Source organism: Callithrix jacchus, chromosome 16 (genome assembly GCF_049354715.1).
Source record: "Callithrix jacchus isolate 240 chromosome 16, calJac240_pri, whole genome shotgun sequence".
NCBI classification, from domain to species: domain Eukaryota; kingdom Metazoa; phylum Chordata; class Mammalia; order Primates; family Cebidae; genus Callithrix; species Callithrix jacchus.
The window spans coordinates 46,572,994-46,596,205 of NC_133517.1; the positions used below are offsets into that span (position 1 = coordinate 46,572,994).

Sequence of the window (23,212 nt, forward strand, 5' to 3'; positions counted from 1 at the left end):
CTACCATAAATAGAGTACAACATGAGACTAACAAATGTATCAAATAAAAAAATCATTCAGCATATATTTTGTATGTAAAAAAAAACCTCCAGAGGAATACAGACCATCTTGGTGCATATGTATTTTATACGCTAAACATATATTGATTTTTTTAATGCTTAAAATATATTAGGTTTCATACTTGCTTCCAGTCCAAGCAGAGTATATCTGAGCTCTTTTTTTAGATTTGAAAAAGTAGAAAACTGTCTTTTTTTTGTTATGCAGTAACAGACCATTGCCCACCTGAAGGCAGGTCACCTTTATTTTTTCCTTCTTAATATTAGAACCGGCAGGAGCTGCAGTTGCTGTTGCTTGAGCCAAGGCCATGGCGTAGAAAAGTTCTGCAAGAGACTGTGCTAAAGGAAATACATTTGGTGACTTGGTTTTGTTTTACAAGCTAACCGTGGCCCAGTCCTTCTGCAGGGTGGGTACGCAGGTTTATTGCAGCTCTGCTGAGCCATGGCCTTAGACAAACAAAGAAGGCGTGGGAATACCCGGGAGCTTTCCATTCAAAGTGGATTCCTCTCCTTCCAGTGCATGTAACAAGCACCATCTTTCTAATCAAAAAGGGATACAGGAAAAGTCGGTCTGAAGTTCTTGTGACTCTCAGCCAGATTCCACATTAGATAACGTAATCATGGAAATACAGCTTTATTTTTATACCAAGTTGTGCTTAGAAAGCTGATTGCTAAACCAGGAAGCTTGGCTTTGAGAATTTCACTGTAATCCAGGGTGGAAAAAAAAGTATCACCCAGATGGCATTTGTGGGAGATTACTGACTGGTAATCCCTCCTTGTCCTAGAAGATTAAGTCTGCCCTGGTGTAGTCATGGTCAGATGGTTTTTTTTTTGAATAAATTGTAGTTTCTTGTTGTAAGTCAGTCGGTGCCTGATGCTTGCCGGAACGGTTTGCACATCTGGGCCTCGCTGCAGAACCCTGCCCTCCTTTGTTGACTGAGGCAAGCTCCCTCCCTGCCCAGGGTTTTCATTGTTGACCACAATTAACACCAGGTGGTGAATAGAGCCCCTCCTAAGGTTGCTCAGGATAAATCATTTATTAAATAGGTCTGCTTGTCAGGAGGGAGTGAAGGCGCCCGGAAGGAAATGCTGCACCTGGGCCTGGGAGCCAGGCCCTCTAAGTCCTGGGGTTGATTTCTTCACTGCAGTTGCACCCTACAAAGGGAATATGGCCAAAGCGGCACTCAGCTGAAGGATGACATCAGGCGATTAGAAAGCCATGCGTTCTGCGTTTGTCTGGAATGGATTGTAGAGAAATGGACTTATATGAGGACTACCAGTCCCCGTTTGATTTTGACTCAGGAGTGAACAAAAGCTATCTCTACTTGTCTCCTAGTGGAAATTCATCTCCACCTGGATCACCTACTCTTCAGAAATTTGGTAACTACTCATTTTGTAAACTTAAGTTTGCTTGGAATAAAACCTAGACATAATTGGGGTTTGCCTGGCTCTAGAATTATTAGTGTAGAGATGTCCAGGGTGGTGTTGGGTTGCAAGTAGCAGACAAGCTATTCTAGATTCAAAGTACAAGGATAGATGGCTTATTAAATATTTAGAATATGTGTAGACTTAGGAGTTAGATTTTAAAGTTAGTACTATTTATACAATCAGTAGACTTTTCCATTGATAGATGTTCCAAGCTCACTTTCAGTTTGTTGAGCTGGTAAATAACAAAAAAGGAGGAAGCTGAACTCTTTGGTTTCTAGGTGCTTAGGTAATTTACGACAACTTTCCTGATTTTTCTCTGTAGTAAAATGAGGGTTAAGCACTGACTCAGTTCAAGGTCTTGCTAATGACCGTCCTGGGTTTTGTTATGGAGTATTGAGAGCAACTTGCAGCAATAGCTAGGCAAGAGGTTTTTTTTTTTTTTTTAAAGAAAAACTAGGAATTGCTGTACCCTTAGAAGCAGGAGTTGCTGTACCTTTAGAAGCAGCTATTCCTCCTATCTGTCAGTATGAGATTGCTTGAAGGCTAGGAGCACCCTCAGGGAGGCTCTTCCTTGACGGGCACAAGGCAGCAGAAAGCCAGAGGCAGCTTAGCCATCAGCCCTGCCGGTCCCCCATTTCGTAGCCAATGCTGGGAACTGGTTAAATGACCCTCTGTATAATTTGCCATAAATAAGCAACCAGAAGTTAATTTTTTCCTTATTAATGAAGAACAGGTCTCATTTTGTTCTTTTTAAGCTGAAAAAAATGGGTAACTTAGGGGAAAAAAGCATAGTAAGGGTGACAGCATGAAACTTAGTTTTAGGTATTTTAGGTTTGTGTATTTGCCAACAGTAGGGAGTGTGTGAAACATCATTCTTCTCTTGGATGTACCTGGTAGCCACCTTTCTCCAAAAGTAGCTGGGATTTCCAGGAAGGGGAAAATGTTGAATATAACAGAGAGGAGCTTAGAGCTGGTCTGTAGAAGTTAGGGGCAGGAGTGAGAGGCAGCAGCTTGGTATCTACTTGGGGAGTCTGATTGCCAGGAGACTTTCTCATGTGCTGACCTTGCCTTGCCCAAGCGCCCCCCGCCAGACCTCTGTAATAAAGGGGCCTGGGCTCCCCCTTTGCCCAGCCCCCTTCTAACTTATACCTCTTATGTATAAGTTAATAGGGGGGATACACAGAATGGGGAAGTTGGAGCCCAATAATGGACCAAAGCCCACATGACTTGCAGAGGAGTCAGGGAACCTTTGAGAAACTGGGGCTGTGGTTTTGTGACTTCAGGTGGACCTTGATCGGTGTGCAAGCATCTAGACTCCCAGGAAGATTGACGCTGCTTGTTTCTTTTAGTTCCCCTCTACTCTTCTTGTCTCTTTGTTTTACCTCCTTCCATTTTTCCAGTTACTGTCATGGCTGCCTTGGGATGTTTTCTGCCCAAACCAGGGCAGTGGTAGGGTTGGGTGAACCTCTAGGCAAGTTTTGAAAGATTGTCTTCACAATTCCTATTAGCTTTTCTAAGGAGCCTGGGGTTGTGAGTTTTAACAAATTACTAAAAAGCAAATGAGTAACAGCAATGAGAAACTTACGTAGCTGGTTTAGTAGTTTGCATTAATTGAAAGAAAGGAGGTTGAACAAGCATTAAAACAACCAGAAACCACCCTCAGCAGTCATCTGTAAGAACACAGTGATTCTAAAATGGCCAAATAAAATGGGGTCCTGGAAGAGGGATAACTCATCTGTGCCCATGACCCCTCAGGTCATCAGAAGCATGCACACCTGTCTGAACATGAAACATGGTTGGCTGGTGGAACAAATCCTGTGTCCTACGTGTGTTTGGACTCTTTGTATTTCTATGCAGAAGCTCATAGGACCAATACATTATCAATCCATTAGAAGTTCTTGTGGCTTCTGGACAGTGTATTTTTTTTAACTGGCAGGCAGGTAATACGGATAAAAAGGACTGATATGAAAAGGGATCCTACTCAGAGAGGTTGGGAATACTGATCTGAAAAGAATGTGTTCTCTGATATTTATCCAAAATGCCATCATGGGGCAAATGGGGAGGTAATGAGATTTACTCTATAGTCACGATGTTCCTAAGAAGTAATTGAAGTGAAGGTTAGGATGAAGACAGTGGCTGGAACAAAATGAGGCCTTTTATTAGGGAGTTTTAAACTCCTTTGACACAATCAAGCCATGTTCAGAAATGCCTCATACCTCTTTACTCACAATCCTCATAAATGCAAGTATCTATCAATAACTGAAGCAAAATTATATGAGCCAGAACTTCTCTTTGCTGTGTGTGATGTACTCTGATACTTTATACTATTTTATGCCATTTCTTCTTTTTAAAGTGCTCATCTGGTTCTGCTAACTGGATTTTATAACCCATAGTTTGAAAACACCGATTCATAATAGTTTTAGAATCTGGAACATAAGATCTGTTTGTCTTTTTTGTTCACTGCTGTTTCTTCAAGCACCAAGAATAGTGCTCGACATTATGGCTCAAAAACTGCTTGTTGAATGGATGAATGAATGAATGAATGAATGAATGACACTGCTAAGGACTAGTTCACACTCCAGTTGATTTTACAGATGTGAACAATGAGGCTGAGAGACGCACATGATGTTCTCACTTCACAGTGTTTAGTTAGGCTAAGCTAGGACTAGAACTCATCTGTTAATTCTTAAGCTAGAGGTTTGGTTCTTTGTGTTGTTTTTTTAGACTACCACATCTCAGCCTCTCTGGTGATGGATATTCTAGAACAGATTAACCATTCAAGGCTTGAGTTCTCCTTTGGACAAGTATTTTACTGTGGGGGTAATTTGTTGATACTTTATGTGCCACTTGGATCTCAACATTCTCTTCCGTCTTTGGGGTTGAACATTATCAGCACCAGGGTCTCAGAGCTGCGGTCTTTTCTTTGCATTACTCTTCCATTTTGAGAACACATGTAAGGATAATTTCCCAAATGTGATTAAACAGCATCTATCTTCCCCTTAAGAATTTTCTCTTTTTAAAAAAACTTTTGGCTAGGCATGGTGGCTCATCTGTTATCCTAGCACTTTGGCAGGCTCAGGTGGACAGATCACTTGAGCTCAGGCATTTGTGACCAGCCTCGGCATCATGGTGAAATCCCATCTCTACCAAAAATACAAAAATTAGCCAGGCATGGTGGCACAGGCCTGAGGTCCCAGCTACTTGGAAGGCTGAGGCAGGAGGATCACTTGAGCCCAGGAGGAGACGATCACATCACTGCACTCCAGCCTGAGTGACAGAACAAGACTCCATCTCAAAACAAACAACCTTTTTATTTTAGGTTCAGGGGTGCATGGACAGGTTTCTTATATAGGTAAACATCTGTCATAGGAGTTTGATGTACAGATTGTGTCATCACCCAGATACTAAGCCTGGTACCCAGTAGTGATTTTTTTTTTTTGGCTCTTCTTCCTCCTCCCACCCTCCACCCTCTGGTAGGCCCCAGTGTCATTTGTTCCCCTCTTTGTGTCCATGTGTTCTCATCATTTTGCTTGTAAGTGAAAAGGTACCCTATTTGGTTTTCTGTTCCTGTGTTAGTTTGCTAAGGATAATGGCCTCCAGCTCAATCCATGTTCTTGCAAGGGATGTGATCTTGTTCTTTTTCATGGATGCATAGTATTCCATGCTATGTATGTACCACATTTTATCCAGTGTATGATTGATGGGCATTTAGGTTGATTCCATGACTTTGCTATTGTGAATAGTGCTGCAGTGAACTTAGGCGTGCATGTGTCTCTGTGATAGAACGGTTTATGTTCTTTTGGGTGTATATTCAGTAATGGGATTGCTAGGGAGAATTTTCTAATCTACCGGAAGAGGCAGCCTTGGCTCATGGCACCTTTGGTTACTTCTAGTGACTTAAGGAAATATGAGCAATGGAAAAACCTGACATTTTAGTTTAACGCTGTCATATCTGAAACTCTAGAAAGACTGAAAAGTCAAACTGAAATTCCTTAGCTTATAGTTCTTCTTTTCATTCTGTTTTGCCCTTTTTGATTTTCACTCTGTGCCATTCTCACTTCTTTTTAGGGAAGTGGTTACCACTTCTTAAAAGTTTTTCATGATTGCAAAGGTCTTAAATAGCAAACATGGCTATGGTTTACAAAATAAAAACTGGAGCCGAATCGAAGATATGTAGAATTTCCTTATTCCTAGAGAGGAAATGTAAGGATGGAAGAGACTTCCTCTCTGGGGATTCTTGAAATTTCTCCACAGCTGACCTTTGTCACTCTTTTCTGGAATGTCCCAATTACTAGTTTTATACTTAATTTTGGGACAGGGGAGCAGAGCAGTGGGGAGAGGAGATGGCTCTGAAGTAATTGACTGAAGATTTTTTTCCTTTTTCTAAAAAAAAAATATGAAAGAGATTTAAGGATCTATTTAGAAATACCTGGAAGGAGCAAGTAAAGCATTTGAAAATACGAATGTTTTACCTGGAGGATCGTTTCTTCTCTGTCCACTCTTTCTATGAAGCGAAGCTTTGGGAGGTGGTCTTTTGAGTTGGGTGAGGACCTTGACCACTCGCTGTTCAGGGTCCTGCTTTCAGAGCTGAGACCAGGAGCACTTTGCCCCCAAGTGACTCCCAAATGCTCCTCTCCCTTTCCTAGTGCAACCCCTCTCCTCCTGGTCTGTTTCCTTTTCTCTAATAACCCAGACATTGGCCCATTACGCTTGTGAGGAGCTTCGGTCTTCCCTTAAATGAAGTGGATCAAGTTTTCTCAGCTTTTTTCTTCCCTGCTACCTTGACTACAATGACTCAACTCATTTTTTCCCCCTAAGGTTTTACTGTTCTCACCATGGGCACACATGGGAAAATTCCAGCCTAAGAATCTAAAGTTATGGGCTGAGCTGCTGCAACCCTCTCTTCTGAAGGCACTCGGTGGCAGACAGCAGGTACTGGCTGTCACATCCTCTTAGGTGCTCCCTTGCCTTAAGTCAGTTTTGCTTCATTGTGGGCATTTGACCAAGTTTGGAGATGCTCTTTCAGTTGTCACAACTGGGTGTGGGTATGGGGCTGCTGCTGCTATCTGGTGAGTGGGCCTGAGATGCTGCACAGGAAGGTGCCTGGGACCGTCCCTGCCGCAGTCATCCACCGCATGATGCCCGTGGTGCCGTGCCTGAGAAGCGCTGCCCTAACTGGATGCTTAGTCTTTTGGATCTCCCAAAGACAACCACTGTGGGTTGAGGACTTGCAAATATTCCTCCCACTTCCGGGATTTTATTACATCCAGAAACAACAAGGCACAGAGGGTGGGAGCCCCAGGCACAGACTTATATGGGGAAAAAACATCTTGTGATCTTTTTGGATGTTACCACTAAAGGTACTTTGAATGATAGGTTTAAGTCTCTTTTTATGCCCCTGGGTTTAAAAAGGGGGGATGCATATTCCCTCTTGTTTGTGCTTAAGTGAAACAGTCATAGAGACTGAAGTTTCTTACTGCGACTCTGGTCTTAAAGTTATTGCTGCCGCTTTGAAGACTTGTGTAGGAGAGGTGTGTGCAGCTTTATTTTCCAGAGACACTCCCAGGGCTATATGTTAACATGTTCTTTCTTGGGTAGGCAGTGTTAACATGCAGACTAAGTAGCAGATATCTTAGACTCCATTTTGGCATCTTTTTCCCTGTTAGTTGAATTTTTTGGGGGGCAGCTGACATATTATTTCTGTGATATCATTTGTGTCCCACCTGTATAACCATGGTACATTTGACTGCACACTCTTTTCCTGTAATATGAAGGTAGGTGACCTGCCCCCAAAAGTAACAATCTTTGGACGGATTACATATGAAATGGAAGTTGTATTTCTTTAGGAAAGTGACATTTTACGTCTGCTTTAAATAGAAAAACCTTTGTAGGTAAAAACAGCAAAGTGAGAATGCAGTATGTAAAATAAAATGCCAAAGATCAAAGAGAGAGAATGAAGGGAGACTGGGTTCCTATCTCTCCCTCTAACTCGACTGTCTACCTTACCAGAATCCATTTATTCAGAATGTTGACAAGAATCTGCTGTGTGCTGGACACTGTGCATCAGACACCATGCTGGGGCTAAAGACACAGGATTGGAGCATGAAGGCTGAGGATTGCCCAGCTTCAGGCTGTGTTCTTTACAGTAGAGAGGACTGGTGGTTCTTATACCCAAAGCCAAGGCCTGTTTCCCAGCCTAGGTCACGGGGTCCAGGGGAAATCCTCCAAGAGCAGAAGACACTTAAAACTGATTTATTGAATCAATGTGAGTGGGACTTGGAAATAGGGAGGGGGTTTCAGGCAGAGAAAATAATATGTAAAAAGACACAAAAAAAGAGTGTGTTTTAGAGTTAGCAGACATGGTTGTACAACATTTTGAATATAATTGATGTCACCAAATCAGGCTCTTAAAAATCAGCCAAAAAGTATGGGAGGTACATTTAAACATTTTTTTGAGTTAATACATTTCTCTCTCTCTGTCTCTCTGTCTCTCTGTCTCTCTCTCTCTCTCTCTCTCTCTCTCTCTCTCTCTCTCCCCCTCCCCCCCTCCTCCCTCCTTCTTTCTTTCTTTCGACAGAGTCTCGCTCTGTTGCTCAGGCTGGAGTGCAGTGGTGCAATCTCTGCTCATGGCAGCCTCCACCTCCTGGGTTCAAGTGATTCTCGTGCCTCAGCCTCCCGAGTAGATGGGATTACAGGCATGCGCCACCACACCCAGCCAATTTTTGCATTTTTATTAGAGTCGGGGTTTCACCATGTTGGCCAGGCTGGTGTTGAACTGCTGGGCTCAAGTGATCCACCTGCCTTGGCCTCCCAAAGTGCAGAGATTCAGGTGTGAGCCACCATGCCTGGCCAAGTTAATACAGTTCTTGGGGGGTGGGGGGAAGGCATATCTTTCTGGAGGAACTGCAGGTTGGAAGGCATAGTGGGAATGTTAGGCTGGTGAGGGCAGTTCGCAGGAGATGGGACAGGTGGTGGGGAGTGGGGCCAGATTGTCCAGAGAAGGAGCTTTAAGAGAAGCTGGGAAGCCATCAAATGACCTAAGGCACAGGAGTGGCATTTTCAGATATGCATTCTAGAAAGCTCCTTGTTGGGGTGGGTTGAGGAATATTTGGAGGTATCATAGACTGGCAAGGAGCTGAGGGGCAGGAATCTAAGCAACACACAGTGACAGCCCAAACTAAGCAGGAGGGCAGGATTAAAGGCAAGGAGTGAAGTGGATGTCCAGAGAGTGAGATGGAACCATGCACTCTCAGAGAGGTAGGAAGAGAAAAGCCAGGAGGTAGCAGAGGAATGGAGATTGCAGACTGAAGTTCAATGTCAGATGGCCTTGGCAATGCCAGATGAGGGTAATGGCCCAGAACCATCCTTAGTTGAAGGGAAGTGGAAGGGGCAGAGACAGGGTTGCAAGGGGTTTAGGAGCAATGGGCAGCAAGGAAGTGACCTGAGAGCCAAGCCTCAGGGAAGACGAGAGGGGAGATAAGCAATTGCCAGGACAAGTTGTAGGGCATGGAACCTGGGGGAAACAGCAAATTGTTAGGTGTACCTGCTGTTTACAGGTAAGGGGCTTGGGGCTCTTCGAAGATAAATGTGGTTAAAGAAGATCAACAAGCTAGTAAATGGCTGAATCAGTGTTTATGCCCCTTTCCATCTGAATTATTCTCCTGCGGCTGCAGTAGCCATTCTGAGTGGCTTATCACGGAGTTCTGGAGGTTAGAAGTCTAAAGGGCCTCGCTCCCTCTGACACCTGCAGGGCAATGAATCCTGCTGCCTGCTCGCTTCTTTCTGGTGGTTGCTTGCAGACCTTGGTGCTCCTTGTTCTGTAGTGACATCATCCCAATCTCTGTGTGTTCTCTGTGCTTTGCGCTCTATATCTTCACATGCTCTCTTCTCTGAGTTTCCGTGTTGAAATTCCCTTCTTTTAAGGACATGAACCATTGGATTAGAGCTCACTAATCCAGTGTAATCCAGTGTGACCTCTTCTTAACTTGATTACATCTGCAAAGATCCTGTTTCCAAATAGAGATACATTCATTATTGTCAGGGGCTAGGAAATTGAAGACATCTTTAAAGGCAGCAGAATTCAACTCACACCACCATCTAATTTCAAAGCTCATCTTGTCTTTTTCTATGCTTTTAAGAGTCTGTCCCCAGTTTTCTTATCTTTATATAATGAAACATTTGACTTAAACCAGAGGTCCCCAACTCCCAGGTGGTGGACTGGTCCCATCTGTGGCCTGTTAGGAACTGGTGAGTGGCAGGTGAGTGAGCATTACCGCTTGACCTCCGCCTTCTGTCAGATCAGTGGTGGCATTAGATTCTCATAGGAGCATGAACCCTATTGTAACCACGCATGCAAGGGATCTAGGTTGCAGGCTCCTTGTGAGAATCTAATGCCTGATGGTATGAGGCGGAATAGTTCCTCCCGAAACCATCCACCCCCCAACCCCCGTGGGAAAATTCTTTCATGAAACCAGTCCCTGGTGCAAAACACACTGGGGACTGCTGGCTTAATTCAGAATTCGTTCAGATCTAAAATTATAAGGCAGTGGCCAAAAAGCTTTTAATCAGTAATCCTCGAAAGTCTTGAAGCGCTTGGTCATAATTGGAGTAAAAGTCAAAGATGAAGAACTAGAGGGAAGTGAACTATTCATTCAGGTGGGTGCTCCAAAAGGGGGGTTGGGGCTGCACCCACAGCACCCAAGCAGAGAGGGGTGCTCCCCAAATTCTTAGTTATGGCTTAAGTGTAGGTTCTACGTTTCCAGGAAAAAGGCTTTTGCTGCTTCACCTGGTTGAAATTTCTGGCAGTATGTGGCAAATGGGCGGTTGTGCATGGGAAAGGAAAGAGAGCTCCTTGAATTAAATCTTGAGTGAGTAATTCAGTTCAGATGCAGTGTTAACATTGGCTCTTCTCTAGGCACTGTGAGTTCTGAGACAGAAAGATTAGAAAGTGACATCAGGACTTTATAGTCTAGAACTAGAGACGTGTTCAGGAATAAGCTCTTGTCCTTGGTCACTCTGCCCTGCCTTTCTGTGCTCTGCCTGCACTCACGTGCACACATTTCCACTTCATCTTCTGCACGTGACAAGGACTCCAGAGTCTTGAAGTATTGTATTTCATCAAATCTGAGACACCACAGATGGTAAGATGTTGCTATTATTTTGTGTTTCATTAAGTGTAAAAAATGCTGATAGTTAAAAAAAATCCTGCTTTATCATCACTTACATTTTAAAAAAATCTGGTTTGAAAAATTATGTTTAGTGGAGATGGGGTTTTCACCACGTTGCCCAGACTGGTCTCGAACTCCTGGACTCAAGCGATCTGTCTCCACCTCACAAAGTGCTGGGATGACAGGCGTGTGTGAGTCACTGTGCCCAGCCCCCTAAAAACGTTTATTTAAATGTTTGTTGTTTCTTGCTCTGTTGCCCAGGCTGGTGCAGTGGCACGATCGCAGCTCACTGCAGCTTCAACCTCCTGGGTCCAAATGATCCTCCCACCACAGCCTCCTGAGTAGCTGGGACTACAGGTGTATGCCCTTGCCATTATACCTGGCTAATCGTTTTTTGAGTTTTTGCAGAGAGGTTTGCACTTTGTTGCCTAGACTGGTCTTGAACTCCTGGGCTCAAGTGATCTTCCCACCTTGGCGTCTCAAAGTGCTGGGATTACAGGTATGAGCCACTGTGCCTGGCCAAAAATTTCATGTTTATTGAAGTTTTTTTTTAGACTTATTCAGACATTTACACTGATCATTAACGCTCCTGTGCATATTTTTTTAAAATCAAAAAGAACATTTCCTAAAATGTTTTACCATAATCTGTGTCTATTCTATTGATTAATTTTCTTCACATAAAATGTCTGTGGTGCAGCCTTTCTTAATAGACATCTGTAACTGGATTTGGCATTTTCTAAGCCATTTTGTAAATTTTGAAGCATATTTGCAGGCGATGACCATGTCACAGTGACTGTTTGGCTGATTAACTGTACAGTACGTCTCAAAGATGTAAGATGTAACAAGTATCTTTAGATTGATGGGGTGTGTCTCTGCTTATCTTCTCTATCCTCACCCCTGAGACATTAGAACTCTTACCTGGGCATCAGTGAGAGGCGTTGCCCTGCCAGTGGGCTCCAGACTCTTCCCAGGGCAGGCCACCCTCCACCCAGCTTGCTAGAAGGACTTTTCCAGAGTCGAGGCTAGACTGGTCACTCTCCCGCCTATAGTTCTTCAGGGATCCCATGGACGGAACTGACAGGCTGACGATCCGTATGCACAGCTTGGTGGAGAGAATTAAGGCAATGACTAAAATGTTAATAACTTGATGGAAGAAGTGATCACTCATTTTCAGTCACTTGGGTTGATAATGTCTGTGACTTTTAAGCCAGGGATCCTCACAAGTTCCTAGACCCTCAGGAAAGCAAAAAGTTCCTATGGAGAAAGAATAGACCCTGCTTCCTTATCCTGCCATTATTATTGATATTTCTCTAAGAAAAAGTGTTCGTGAAGGAGTTGAGAGACAGAAAGACACAAGTATTAATCCCGCCTCTGCAACTATGGGCAAATTATATAGCCTCAGAGGACCATAGTCTCCTAGTGGGAAAAAAATCCTCCTCTAGGTTGTGGGTTTTGGGGTGTTTTTGTTATTATAACATGTAGACTTCCCCTCACAGTGGCTGGTGTATTAGATGTCAGTAGATATTAATTGTATTTTCCCCACCTTCTTTGTCTTTTAAAAACAGCTTTCCATCATATTCTGAAAAAAACCATTAAAATTAATGAACAAATAAGAATTTTTGGATTATTTATGGCTTTCCATAATCTATGCTTTTCATTCATTCATTCATTCATGATCATTCATTCATTCATTCATTCATGATCATTCATTCATTCATTCAGTCAGTCAGTTAGTCAGTCAGTCTCGCTCTGTCACCCAGGCTGGAGTGCAGTGGCACACTCTTAGCTCACTGTAACCTTTGCCTCCCGGGTTCAAGCAATTCTCTGCCTCAGCTTCCCAAGTAACTGGGGTTACAGGTGCCTGACACCCCCTCACCTGGCTAATTTTTTGTATTTTTAGTAGAGATGGGGTTTCACCATCTTGGCTAGGCTAGCCTTGAACTCCTGACCTTGTGATCCACCTGCTTCGGCCTCCAAAAGTACTGGGATTACAGGCGTGAGCTGCCACGCCTGGCAATAATCTATCCTCTTAATGAGAAGTTAATCTTCTCTCCCAAAAGCCAGACTCTATTTTCATATTACATACCATATTATTACTGAACATACAGGAAACAGGATCATATCTAGACAAATATGTAAGGCAAAATTTGGATTCCCAGGTTTGGGGCAACTTGAGTTGGAATTAATGAAGACTGCTTTTGATGTAGTCTGCCAGATTCTTTCAGTTTTTAAGGTCTGATTATTGCTTCTAGATGCCTTTCAGGTCTGACTGTCAGCCCCCTACTTTTGTCTTTGTTTTCAGATCAGTGATTTGAAGCATTTGTTTTACAGCAGACTGTCTATGTTTAAAATCTGACCTCCACCAAATATTTAGGTGTGTTAACCTGGGAAAGTTGCTTAATGTCCGTCAGCTTCAGGTTGCTGATCTGTAAGGAGTGATGGGGATCCCCACCTCACAAAAGTGTTGCACATAAGTATTTAAAACACTTAGTTTGGACTTGTCTGTAAATGGAATGCATTCCGTCATGGTGGCTGTGGTTAATAATTTTCTCAAGGCATGACTGTGATGTTTTGCTGGTGATTTTGGTATCTGCCATTCTGTTCTTCCTTGATGTTCTTTAGTTTCTAATTTTCTTTTTTTTTCTCAGACTGCACCTTTTAATTTTAATGATGATGATTTGCTGCCACCTAAGGGCTAATGTGGAAAGAGCAGAACATGTAATTCCCAACTTTCTTAGATGCTGAATATAAAATCTTCAGGTCATCCTGGCAGACTTGAAGCCACCTGGACAACCAGCCATCTTCTCTGGGAGATTTATTTTCCTCGATAGCCCAGCCACATACTTGAATAGAACCAGATTCCCCTTGGATTATTTTTGGAATTGGGCAGTATATGTAAAGCATTGTTAACAATCAGATACTGTAATTTCCCCCTTGTTTGAGTAGATTTGCAAAATATAGTGTGTATCAAAAAAGCATGAAAGAATCTTTGCTATTTAAGGCATGGTTAGGTACCTGAGGTTTGTTTGTTTTGTTTTGGAGATCTCTCCTAGTTGGAGAACTTGGGAGTTCTGTACAAAACATTAAAAATAAAATAATGTTTAGAGGCATCTCTGTTATGGTTCCTACTGTGTTGCCTTATGTGATTGTTACTTGAATGCTTGACTCCCAGTTTCAGTCTCATACTCCTTTCTTCACATAATCTGACATAGAGGATACATTTACAGGCACACACAGATCCTGGGAAATGGCAGTACTGGGAAATGTACTAGTACTGACAGTACCTCGTACAGCACCTTGTTCATGGTGTGATTTGGCAGGAGATGGAGTAAGAGATGCCAATGCCAGATAGGAGGAGACGGGTCCAATAAGGGCTGTGTGCCAACCACAGGGGTTGAACTTTGCTTTGAAAACAGTAAGGAACCACCAAAGGATATTAAGCTGAAGAGTGACACAATCAGATTTCTATTCTAGAAATATCATTTGGGCATTCCGTTCACAGATATTTTAGAGGAAGACCTAAGGAAGCAATTATGCATTGAGCTTTTCTACCTACTGATTGTACCTATTAAATATTGTATATGCAGTCAAGAGCTTATTCATATATTTTTGCCAGCCCGATTTGTGGTTTTTGAATTATTTTGTTTGTGTTACTTTTATGCCAGTACAGTTTTGTACTTCATTTCAGGTAGGCACTGTTTTAGTGTTGCCATGCTGGTGATGGCGATTATTATAATTATTAACTACTGCTAATCAGCGAGTGTTCAATAGACCTCGTACCAAGTGCCTTTGTAACTTGTACACCATGTACATAAGCATCATCTCATTGATTCGTGTAATTCTCTACTGTTTGCTGTGACCTTGGCTGCTTGTTCCACAGTGTGGTTACTCTCCTTCCCTTTTCTTCTGTGTCTGCTCCCTGGTGACTCGAGTTAGGCAGGATGCCATATTGCTGCTATGATTGAATTGGCACTTCTCAGATATGGTCCTGGGGGGTAGCAGGGAACAACCATAGTGGCTCTGATGCACACTGGCAGGAAGAGCAGGCAGAGGAGTAAACCTTTCCCTGATTTCTTTGCCAAAAAAAAAAAAAAAAAAAAAAAAAAATCTGTTGCCAGAGGAGACTGCAATCCCAAACCTGCGAACTGAACAGAAGCCTAGGGTAAGGCAGCTGAGGCCAGTAAGTGGGTGACAACAAGCTTAGTCACCAAATAATATGCGAATATAATATTTAAAAATTAATGTAAAAGAAAATCATGAGTCAAATTATGCAATTTTAAATAAAGAGGAGATGAGCAACAGTGTTGTTCATGCAGAGCCATGTTGGAGTCTGAGTCAGAAGAAAATACCAGCAATACTAATCCTTCCAGTTAAAATGTTGGCATTTTGTTCATCATGGGTTCTTTGAGTTTGATTTTTAAAAAATATTGCATTAAGATACTTATATTGGGTGTTTTAGTGTCTTCTTCAGTTTTGCACCCAGGATTGGGGTGCCTTTCTGGCCTCATCTTAGCCTGTGGGTGAGGGTTGAGCAGGAAAAGAGAGGGGATCTAATGGGTAGCTGCCTCCAGGCACTCTCTAGTCATTCTTCCTGATAGGCTCTGCTCCTCGGGGAATGGGTGTGGCGTGATTGGTCTTCAGTAGTGTGGAATGTCTCTATGTGCTGTTGGTCATGTCTCTGAGCGTGTATCTTAGTGCTCTTTAATAAGGGTATCTGGATGAGATACATGGTTTCTTTGTTCTTTGTTGTTGCTGTTGTTTTTTAAAGCTATAAAGAAGTGGCCGTGCCTCATGCCTATAATCCAAGAACTTGAGGCAGGAGGCTGAGGCAGGAGCATGGCTTGAAGCCAGGAGTTCAAGATCAGTCTGGGCAACATAGCAAGACCCTGTCTCTACCTCCTAAAAAACGCAAACGAACAACAGAAACAAAAACTCCCAAAACTACAAGAAGGTGTTTTCTACCTCCACGAATGGAAAGAGACAGAATAAAATTGACTTAGGACATTTAGTTCTTTCAGTGGTTGCTCCTTTACTGAGTTCAGTGAAGTATTGGCTTTGATTACCACAGCAAGCTGAAGAGCTGTGCAAACTCCTGCCTTGTGTTAGTGGGAAGGGGCTAACGTCTTTCATCTAATTTATAATGATTTACTTGTGCAGCCATTTAAAGCATTTGCAAGATCTCATTTGGGGCCCTTTTCTCTTCTGCTGTAACTATGTTGTTACTGAGACTATGAACAGAAGCTAAGAGAACGCTATATTTTCTAAATTCATAGTTTGGCAGAGTCTACTTGGTGGTTTCTGGTGGTCGGCTCAGATTTCCTTTTGTCCTTTGCTGAGAAAGTTAGGTCATTTGAATGTCCAGAGAAAAGATATGTGGATCTACTATAATTGGCTTTATTCTGGTTGGGATAGTGGAGGAGCTTAAAGGAGGATTTTCCTTAGATTTTGCACTTTTAAAAATTGTTTAAATCCCCAACCAGGTCTGCTGAGAACAGACCCAGTCCCTGAGGAAGGAGAAGATGTTGCTGCCACAATCAGTGCCACAGAGACCCTATCAGAAGAGGAGCGGGAAGAGCTAAGAAGAGAACTTGCAAAGGTAAAGAACCATTCCTTTTGCAACTTTATTTTTGCACTTGAAATGTACTGGCATTTGTGTTTCTAAAGCACATGGTACTATGTTTATAGTCAGTTCCAGGGCAGAGAAAGCATGGGTGTTTACTTCTCCAACAGGTCTTGAGTAGGGGAGAGGAGATAGAAGAGGGTGACATCAGTTCGTTTTTATATGAGAAAAACGTATATATGGGTAAACTGGATGTGAAAAGTAGGGTGTGAAGCAGGAAATGAGTGAGAGTAGTAGGGAATGTCTTCTAAGGGACTTCACTGACGTCTCATACACTTGCTCTTCAGTGCATCAGTGACTTTGTTCCACCCTTGGTTGTGTTGCGGAGATGGGCACTTTCGAACTTTCTTCTTCTTTTCCTTCCTTCTAGATCCCTCCTTCTCTCCCCTTCCTTTCTCCCTCCTCTCCTTCCTTTCCCTCTGTTCCTTCCCTGCTTTCCTTCCTTTTCCTCCCTCCTTTCCTTCCCCTGCCTCCCTTCCCTGACTACCTTCCCTGCTTCCCTTTCCTCCCTCCCTTCCCTGTTTCCTTCCCTCCCTCCCTCTATTCCCCTCCCCCGTTCCCCATCCCCCTTTCCTCCCTTCTTGCTTTTTTCTTTCCTAACTTCCTTTCTTCCATGAAATGCGTTTAACATATGAAGTAACCATTTTACTTTATTATTTTTATTTTATTTTTTGAGACGGACTCTTACTCTGCTGCCCAGGCTAGAATGCAGTAGCATAATCTTGGCTCATTGCAACCTCTGCCTCCCAGGTTCAAGCGATTCTCCTGCCCCAGCCTCCTGAGTAGGTGAGATTACAGGCATGTGACACCATGCGCAGGTAATTTTTGTGTTTTTAGTAGAGACAGGGTTTCACCATGTTGGCCAGGCTGGTTACGAACTCCTGACCTTAAGTGATCCACCTGCCTTGGCCTCCCAAAGTGCTGGGATTACAGGCGTGAGCTACTGTACCTGGCCATATTTTTTTCTTTCCTTCTTCCTCCCTTCCCTTTCCTTTTCCCTTCCTTTTTCCCTTCCCTTTTTCCTTTCCTTTTGATCTTTTTAAAGAATGAACTTTTGCTTTTATTCATTCTCTCTGTTGTTTCCTATTGTCCATTCTATCTGCACTCTAATCCTTATTATTCCCTTTCTTCTCTTAGCTTTGGATGTGGTTTGTTATTTTTAAAATTTTTCTCTAATTCTTTAAAGTGTAGAGTTAGGTTATGAGATTTTTTTTTTTTTTTAATATGGAACGCTTCACGAATTTGCGTGTCATCCTTGCGCAGGGGCCATGCTAATCTTCTCTGTATCGTTCCAATTTTAGTATAAGTGCTGCCGAAGCGAGCACGAGATTTTTTTTTTAATGTAGGCATTTACAGCCTACATTTCTTACTGACAGTGCTTCAACTGCATCCTGTAAATTTTAATATGTTGTTTTTGTTTTCCTTCATTTCAAGGTGTTTTCTGTTTTCCTTTGTGACTGATTTTTGGGCCCATTGGTTATTTAAAAGTGTGTGGCTTGGTTTTACATATTTGTGAATTTTCTGGTTTTCCTTTTGGTTTTGATTTCCAATTTCATGGTGGTGGGTGGAGAAGGTATTTTGTATGACTTTAAGTTTATTGAGACTTGTATTGTTGCCTAACACATAATCTGTCTTGGAAAGTGTTCCATGTGCATTTGAGAAGAGGGTATTTTCTACTGTTTTGGGGTGCGTTGTTCTGTACATACACGTTAGGTGTAATTGATGCATGGTATTATTCAAGTCGTCTATCTCTTTATTGATCTTCTGTGTGTTTGTACTATTCATTTTTTTTTTTCTAGAACAGCAGTGTTCAGACTTTATTTCTGTTTTTTTTTTTTCTCCTTATTTTTTTATTGCATTTTAGGTTTTGGGGTACATGTGCAGAGCATGCAATACAGTTGCATAGGTACACACATGGCAGTGTGTTCTGTTTGCTTTCACCCCTTCACCCACATTTGGTGTTTCTCCCCAGGCTATCCCTCCCCACCTCCCCCTCCCACTGGCCCTCCCCTTTTCCCCCCAATAGACCCCAGTGTTTAGTACTCCCCTTTCTGTGTCAGTGTGTTCTCATTTTTCATCACCCGCCTATGAGTGAGAATATGCGGTGTTTCATTTTCTGTTCTTGTGTCAGTTTGCTGAGAATGATGTTCTCCAGATTCATCCATGTCCCTACAAACGACACAAACTCATCATTTCTGATTGCTGCATTATATTCCATGGTGTATATGTGCCACATTTTCCCAATCCAGTCTATCTATCATCAATGGGCATTTGGGTTGATTTCAGGTCTTTGCTATTGTAAACAGTGCTGCAATAAACATTCGTGTGCATGTGTCCTTATAGTAGAATGATTTATAGTCCTTTGGGTATATACCCAGTAATGGGATTGCTGGGTCAAATGGAATTTCTATTTCTAAGGCCTTGAGGAATCGCCACACTGTCTTCCACAATGGTTGAACTAATTTACACTCCCACCAACAGTGTAAAAGTGTTCCTTTTTCTCCACATCCTCTCCAGCATCTATTGTCTCCAGATTTTTTAATGATCGCCATTCTAACTGGCGTGAGATGGTATCTCAATGTGGTTTTGATTTGCATCTCTCTGATGACCAGTGACGATGAGCATTTTTTCATATGATTGTTGGCCTCATATATGTCTTCTTTCGTAAAGTGTCTGTTCATATCCTTTGCCCACTTTTGAATGGGCTTGTTTGTTTTTTTCTTGTAAATCTGTTTGAGTTCTTTGTAAATTCTGGATATCAGCCCTTTGTCAGATGGGTTAACAGCAAAAATTTTTTCCCATTCTGTTGGTTGCCGAGTCACTCTAGTGACTGTTTCTTTTGCCGTGCAGAAGCTGTGGAGTTTGATTAGGTCCCATTTGTCTATTTTGGCTTTTGTTGCCAATGCTTTTGGTGTTTTGTTCATGAAGTCCTTGCCTACTCCTATGTCCTGGATAGTTTTGCCTAGATTTCCTTCTAGGGTTTTTATCGTGCCAGGTCTTATGTTTAAGTCTTTAATCCATCTGGAGTTAATTTTAGTGTAAGGTGTCAGGAAGGGGTCCAGTTTCTGCTTTCTGCACATGCCTAGCCAGTTTTCCCAACACCATTTGTTAAATAGGGAATCCTTACCCCATTGCTTGTTTTTGTCAGGTTTATCAAAGATTATATAGTTGTAGATATGTTGTGTTGCCTCCAGTGCCTCTGTTTTTTTCCATTGGTGTATATCTCTGTTTTGGTACCAGTACCATGCTGTTTTGATTACTGTAGCCTTGTAGTATAGTTTGAAATCCGGTAGTGTGATGCCCCCCACTGTGTTCTTTTTGCTTAGAATTGAGTTGGCTATGGAGGCTCTCTTTTGGTTCCATATGAAGTTCATGGTGGTTTTTTCCAGTTCTGTGAAGAAAGTCAATAGTAGCTTGATGGGGATAGCATTGATTCTGTAAATTACTTTGGGCAGTATAGCCATTTTCACAATATTAATTCTTCCTAACCATGAACATGGAATGTTTCTCCATCTGTTTGTGTCCTCTCTGATTTCGTTGAGCAGTGACTTGTAGTTCTCCTTGAAGAGGTCTCTTATGTTCCTTGTGAGTTGTATTCCAAGGTATTTTATTCTTTTTGTAGCAATTGTGAATGGCAGTTCGTTCTTGATTTGGCTTTCTTTAAGTCTGTTATTGGTGTAAATGAATGCTTGTGATTTTTGCACATTGATTTTATATCCTGAAACTTTGCTGAAGTTGCTTATCAGTTTCAGGACTTTTTGGGCGAGGCGATGGGGTCTTCTAGGTATACTATCACGTCGTCTGCAAATAGAGACAATTTGGCTTCCACCTTTCCTATTTGAATACATTTTATTTCTTTTTCTTGCCTGATTGCTGTGGCTAGAACTTCCAGTACTATATTGAATAGGAGTGGTGAGAGAGGGCATCCTTGTCTAGTGCCGGATTTCAAAGGGAATGCTTCCAGTTTTTGCCCATTCAGTATGATATTGGCTGTTGGTTTGTCATAAATAGCTTTTATTACTTTGAGATACGTTCCATCGATACCGAGTTTATTGAGGGTTTTTAGCATAAAGGGCTGTTGTATTTTGTCAAATGCCTTCTCTGCGTCAATTGAGATAATCATGTGGTTTTTGTTTTTGGTTCTGTTTATGTGGTGAATTACATTTATAGACTTGCGTATGTTGAACCAGCCTTGCATCCCTGGGATGAATCCTACTTGATCGTGATGAATAAGTTTTTTGATTTGCTGTTGCAATAGGCTTGTCAATATTTTATTGAAGATTTTTGCATCTATGTTCATCATGGATATTGGCCTGAAGTTTTCTTTTCTTGTTGGGTCTCTGCCGGGTTTTGGTATCAGGATGATGTTGGTCTCATAAAATGATTTGGGAAGGATTCCCTCTTTTTGGATTATTTGGAATAGTTTCAGAAGGAATGGTACCAGCTCCTCTTTGTGTGTCTGGTAGAATTCGGCTGTGAACCCATCTGGACCTGGGCTTTTTTTGTGTGGTAGGCTCTTAATTGCTGCCTCGACTTCTGCCCTTGTTATTGGTCTATTCATAGTTTCAGCTTCCTCCTGGTTTAGGCTTGGGAGGACACAGGAGTCCAGGAATTTATCCATATCTTCCAGGTTTACTAGTTGATGTGTATAGAGTTGTTTGTAATATTCTCTGATGATGGTTTGAATTTCTGTGGAATCTGTGGTGATTTCCCCTTTATCATTTTTTATTGCATCTATTTGGTTGCTCTCTCTTGTCTTTTTAATCAATCTGGCTAGTGGTCTGTCTATTTTGTTGATCTTTTCAAAAAATCAGCTCTTGGATTTATTGATTTTTTGAAGGGTTTTTCGTGTTTCAATCTCCTTCAGTTCAGCTCTGATCTTAGTTATTTCTTGTCTTCTGCTGGGTTTTGAGGTTTTTTGATCTTGCTCCTCTAGCTCTTTCAATTTTGATGATAGGGTGTCAATTTTGGATCTCTCCATTCTCCTCATATGGGCACTTATTGCTATATACTTTCCTCTAGAGACTGCTTTAAATGTGTCCCAGAGATTCTGGCATGTTGTGTCTTCATTCTCATTGGTTTCGAAGAACTTCTTTATTTCTGCCTTCATTTCATTGTTTATCCAGTCAACATTCAAGAGCCAGTTGTTCAGTTTCCATGAAGCTGTATGGTTCTGGGTCAGTTTCTGAATTCTGAGTTCTAACTTGATTGCACTATGGTCTGAGAGGCTGTTTGTTATGATTTCAGTTGTTTTGCATTTGCTGAGCAGTGCTTTACTTCCAATTATGTGGTCAATTTTAGAGTAGGTGTGATGTGGTTCTGAGAAGAATGTATATTCTGTGGATTTGGGGTGGAGAGTTCTGTAAATGTCTATCAGGTTTGCTTGCTCCGGGTCTGAGTTCAAGCCCTGGATATCCTTGTTGATTTTCTGTCTGGTTGATCTGTCTAATATTGACAGTGGAGTGTTACAGTCTCCCACTATTATTGTGTGGGAGTCTAAGTCTTTTTGTAAGTCATTAAGAACTTGCCTTATGTATCTGGGTGCTCCTGTATTGGGTCCATATATGTTTAGGATCATTAGCTCTTCTTGTTGTATCGATCCTTTTACCATTATGGAATGGCCTTCTTTGTCTCTTTTGATCTTTGTTGCTTTAAAGTCTATTTTATCAGAGATGAGAATTGCAACTCCTGCTTTTTTTTGCTCTCCATTTGCTTGGTAAATCTTCCTCCATCCCTTTATTTTGAGTCTTTGTGTATCCTTGCATGTGAGATGGGTTTCCTGAATACAGCACACTGATGGGTTTTGGATTTTTATCCAATTTGCCAGTCTGTGTCTTTTGATTGGTGCATTTAGTCCATTTACATTTAGGGTTAATATTGTTATGTGTGAATTTGATACTGCCATTTTGATGCTAAGTGGCTGTTTTGCCCGTTAGTTGTTGTAGATTTTTCATTATGTTGATGCTCTTTAGCATTTAGTGTGATTTTGGAATGGCTGGTACTGGTTGTTCCTTTCTATGTGTAGTGCCTCTTTTAGGAGCTCTTGTAAAGCAGGCCTGGTGGTGACAAAATCTCTGAGTACTTGCTTGTTCGCAAAGGATTTTATTCTTCCTTCACTTCTGAAGCTCAGTTTGGCTGGATATGAAATTCTGGGTTGAAAGTTCTTTTCTTTAAGAATGTTGAATATTGGCCCCCACTCTCTTCTGGCTTGTAGTGTTTCTGCTGAGAGATCTGCTGTGAGTCTGATGGGCTTCCCTTTGTGGGTGACCCGACCTTTCTCTCTGGCTGCCCTTAGTATTTTCTCCTTCATTTCAACCTTGTTGAATCTGACGATTATGTGCCTTGGGGTTGCTCTTCTTATGGAATATCTTTGTGGTGTTCTCTGTATTTCCTGCATTTGAGTGTTGACCTGTGTTGCTAGGTGGGGAAAATTTTCCTGGATGATGTCCTGAAGAGTATTTTCCAGCTTGGATTCATTCTCTTCATCCCCTTCTGGTACACCTATCAAACGTAGGTTAGGTCTTTTCACATAGTCCCACATTTCTTGGAGACTTTGTTCATTCCTTTTTGCGCTTTTTTCTCTGATCTTGGTTTCTCGTTTTATTTCATTGAGTTGATCTTCGACTTCAGGTATTCTTTCTTCTGCTTGGTCAATTTGGCTATTGAAACTTGTGCATGCTTCGCGAAGTTCTCGTATTGTGTTTTTCAGCTCCTTTAGTTTATTCATATTCCTCTCTAAGTTATCCATTCTTGTCATCATTTCCTCAAATCTTTTTTCAAGGTTTTTAGTTTCTTTGCATTGATTTAGAACATGTTCTTTTAGCTCATGGAAGTTTCTCATTATCCATCTTCTGAAGTCTAATTCCGTCATTTCATCACAGTCATTCTCCGTCCAGCTTTGTTCCCTTGCTGGTGTGGAGTTTTGGTCCTTTCTAGGAGGT

At 41.9% G+C, this 23,212-nt stretch overlaps 1 protein-coding gene and 1 non-coding gene across 9 annotated transcripts in view; one reads left to right on the forward strand and one right to left on the reverse strand.

Moving 5' to 3' along the window:
* The window catches only part of TPD52 (tumor protein D52), a 139,846-nt gene that overhangs the window by 91,111 nt on the left and 25,523 nt on the right, over positions 1–23,212 (forward strand). For 5 of the 8 annotated variants that reach the window (XM_035276765.3, XM_035276766.3, XM_035276767.3 and 2 more), the window contains exon 2: positions 16,132–16,247. In XM_035276765.3, the coding sequence (XP_035132656.3) occupies positions 16,132–16,247 (116 nt within the window). Of the gene's footprint in view, positions 1–918; positions 1,437–16,131; positions 16,248–23,212 lie in introns of those variants that run through there. The other 3 variants (XM_078352746.1, XM_078352747.1, XM_035276773.3) reach the window with 2 other exon arrangements.
* On the reverse strand, positions 17,490–17,596 carry LOC118148638 (U6 spliceosomal RNA). Its single transcript, XR_004735559.1, has one exon. It is a non-coding gene; the product is annotated as a U6 spliceosomal RNA (small nuclear RNA).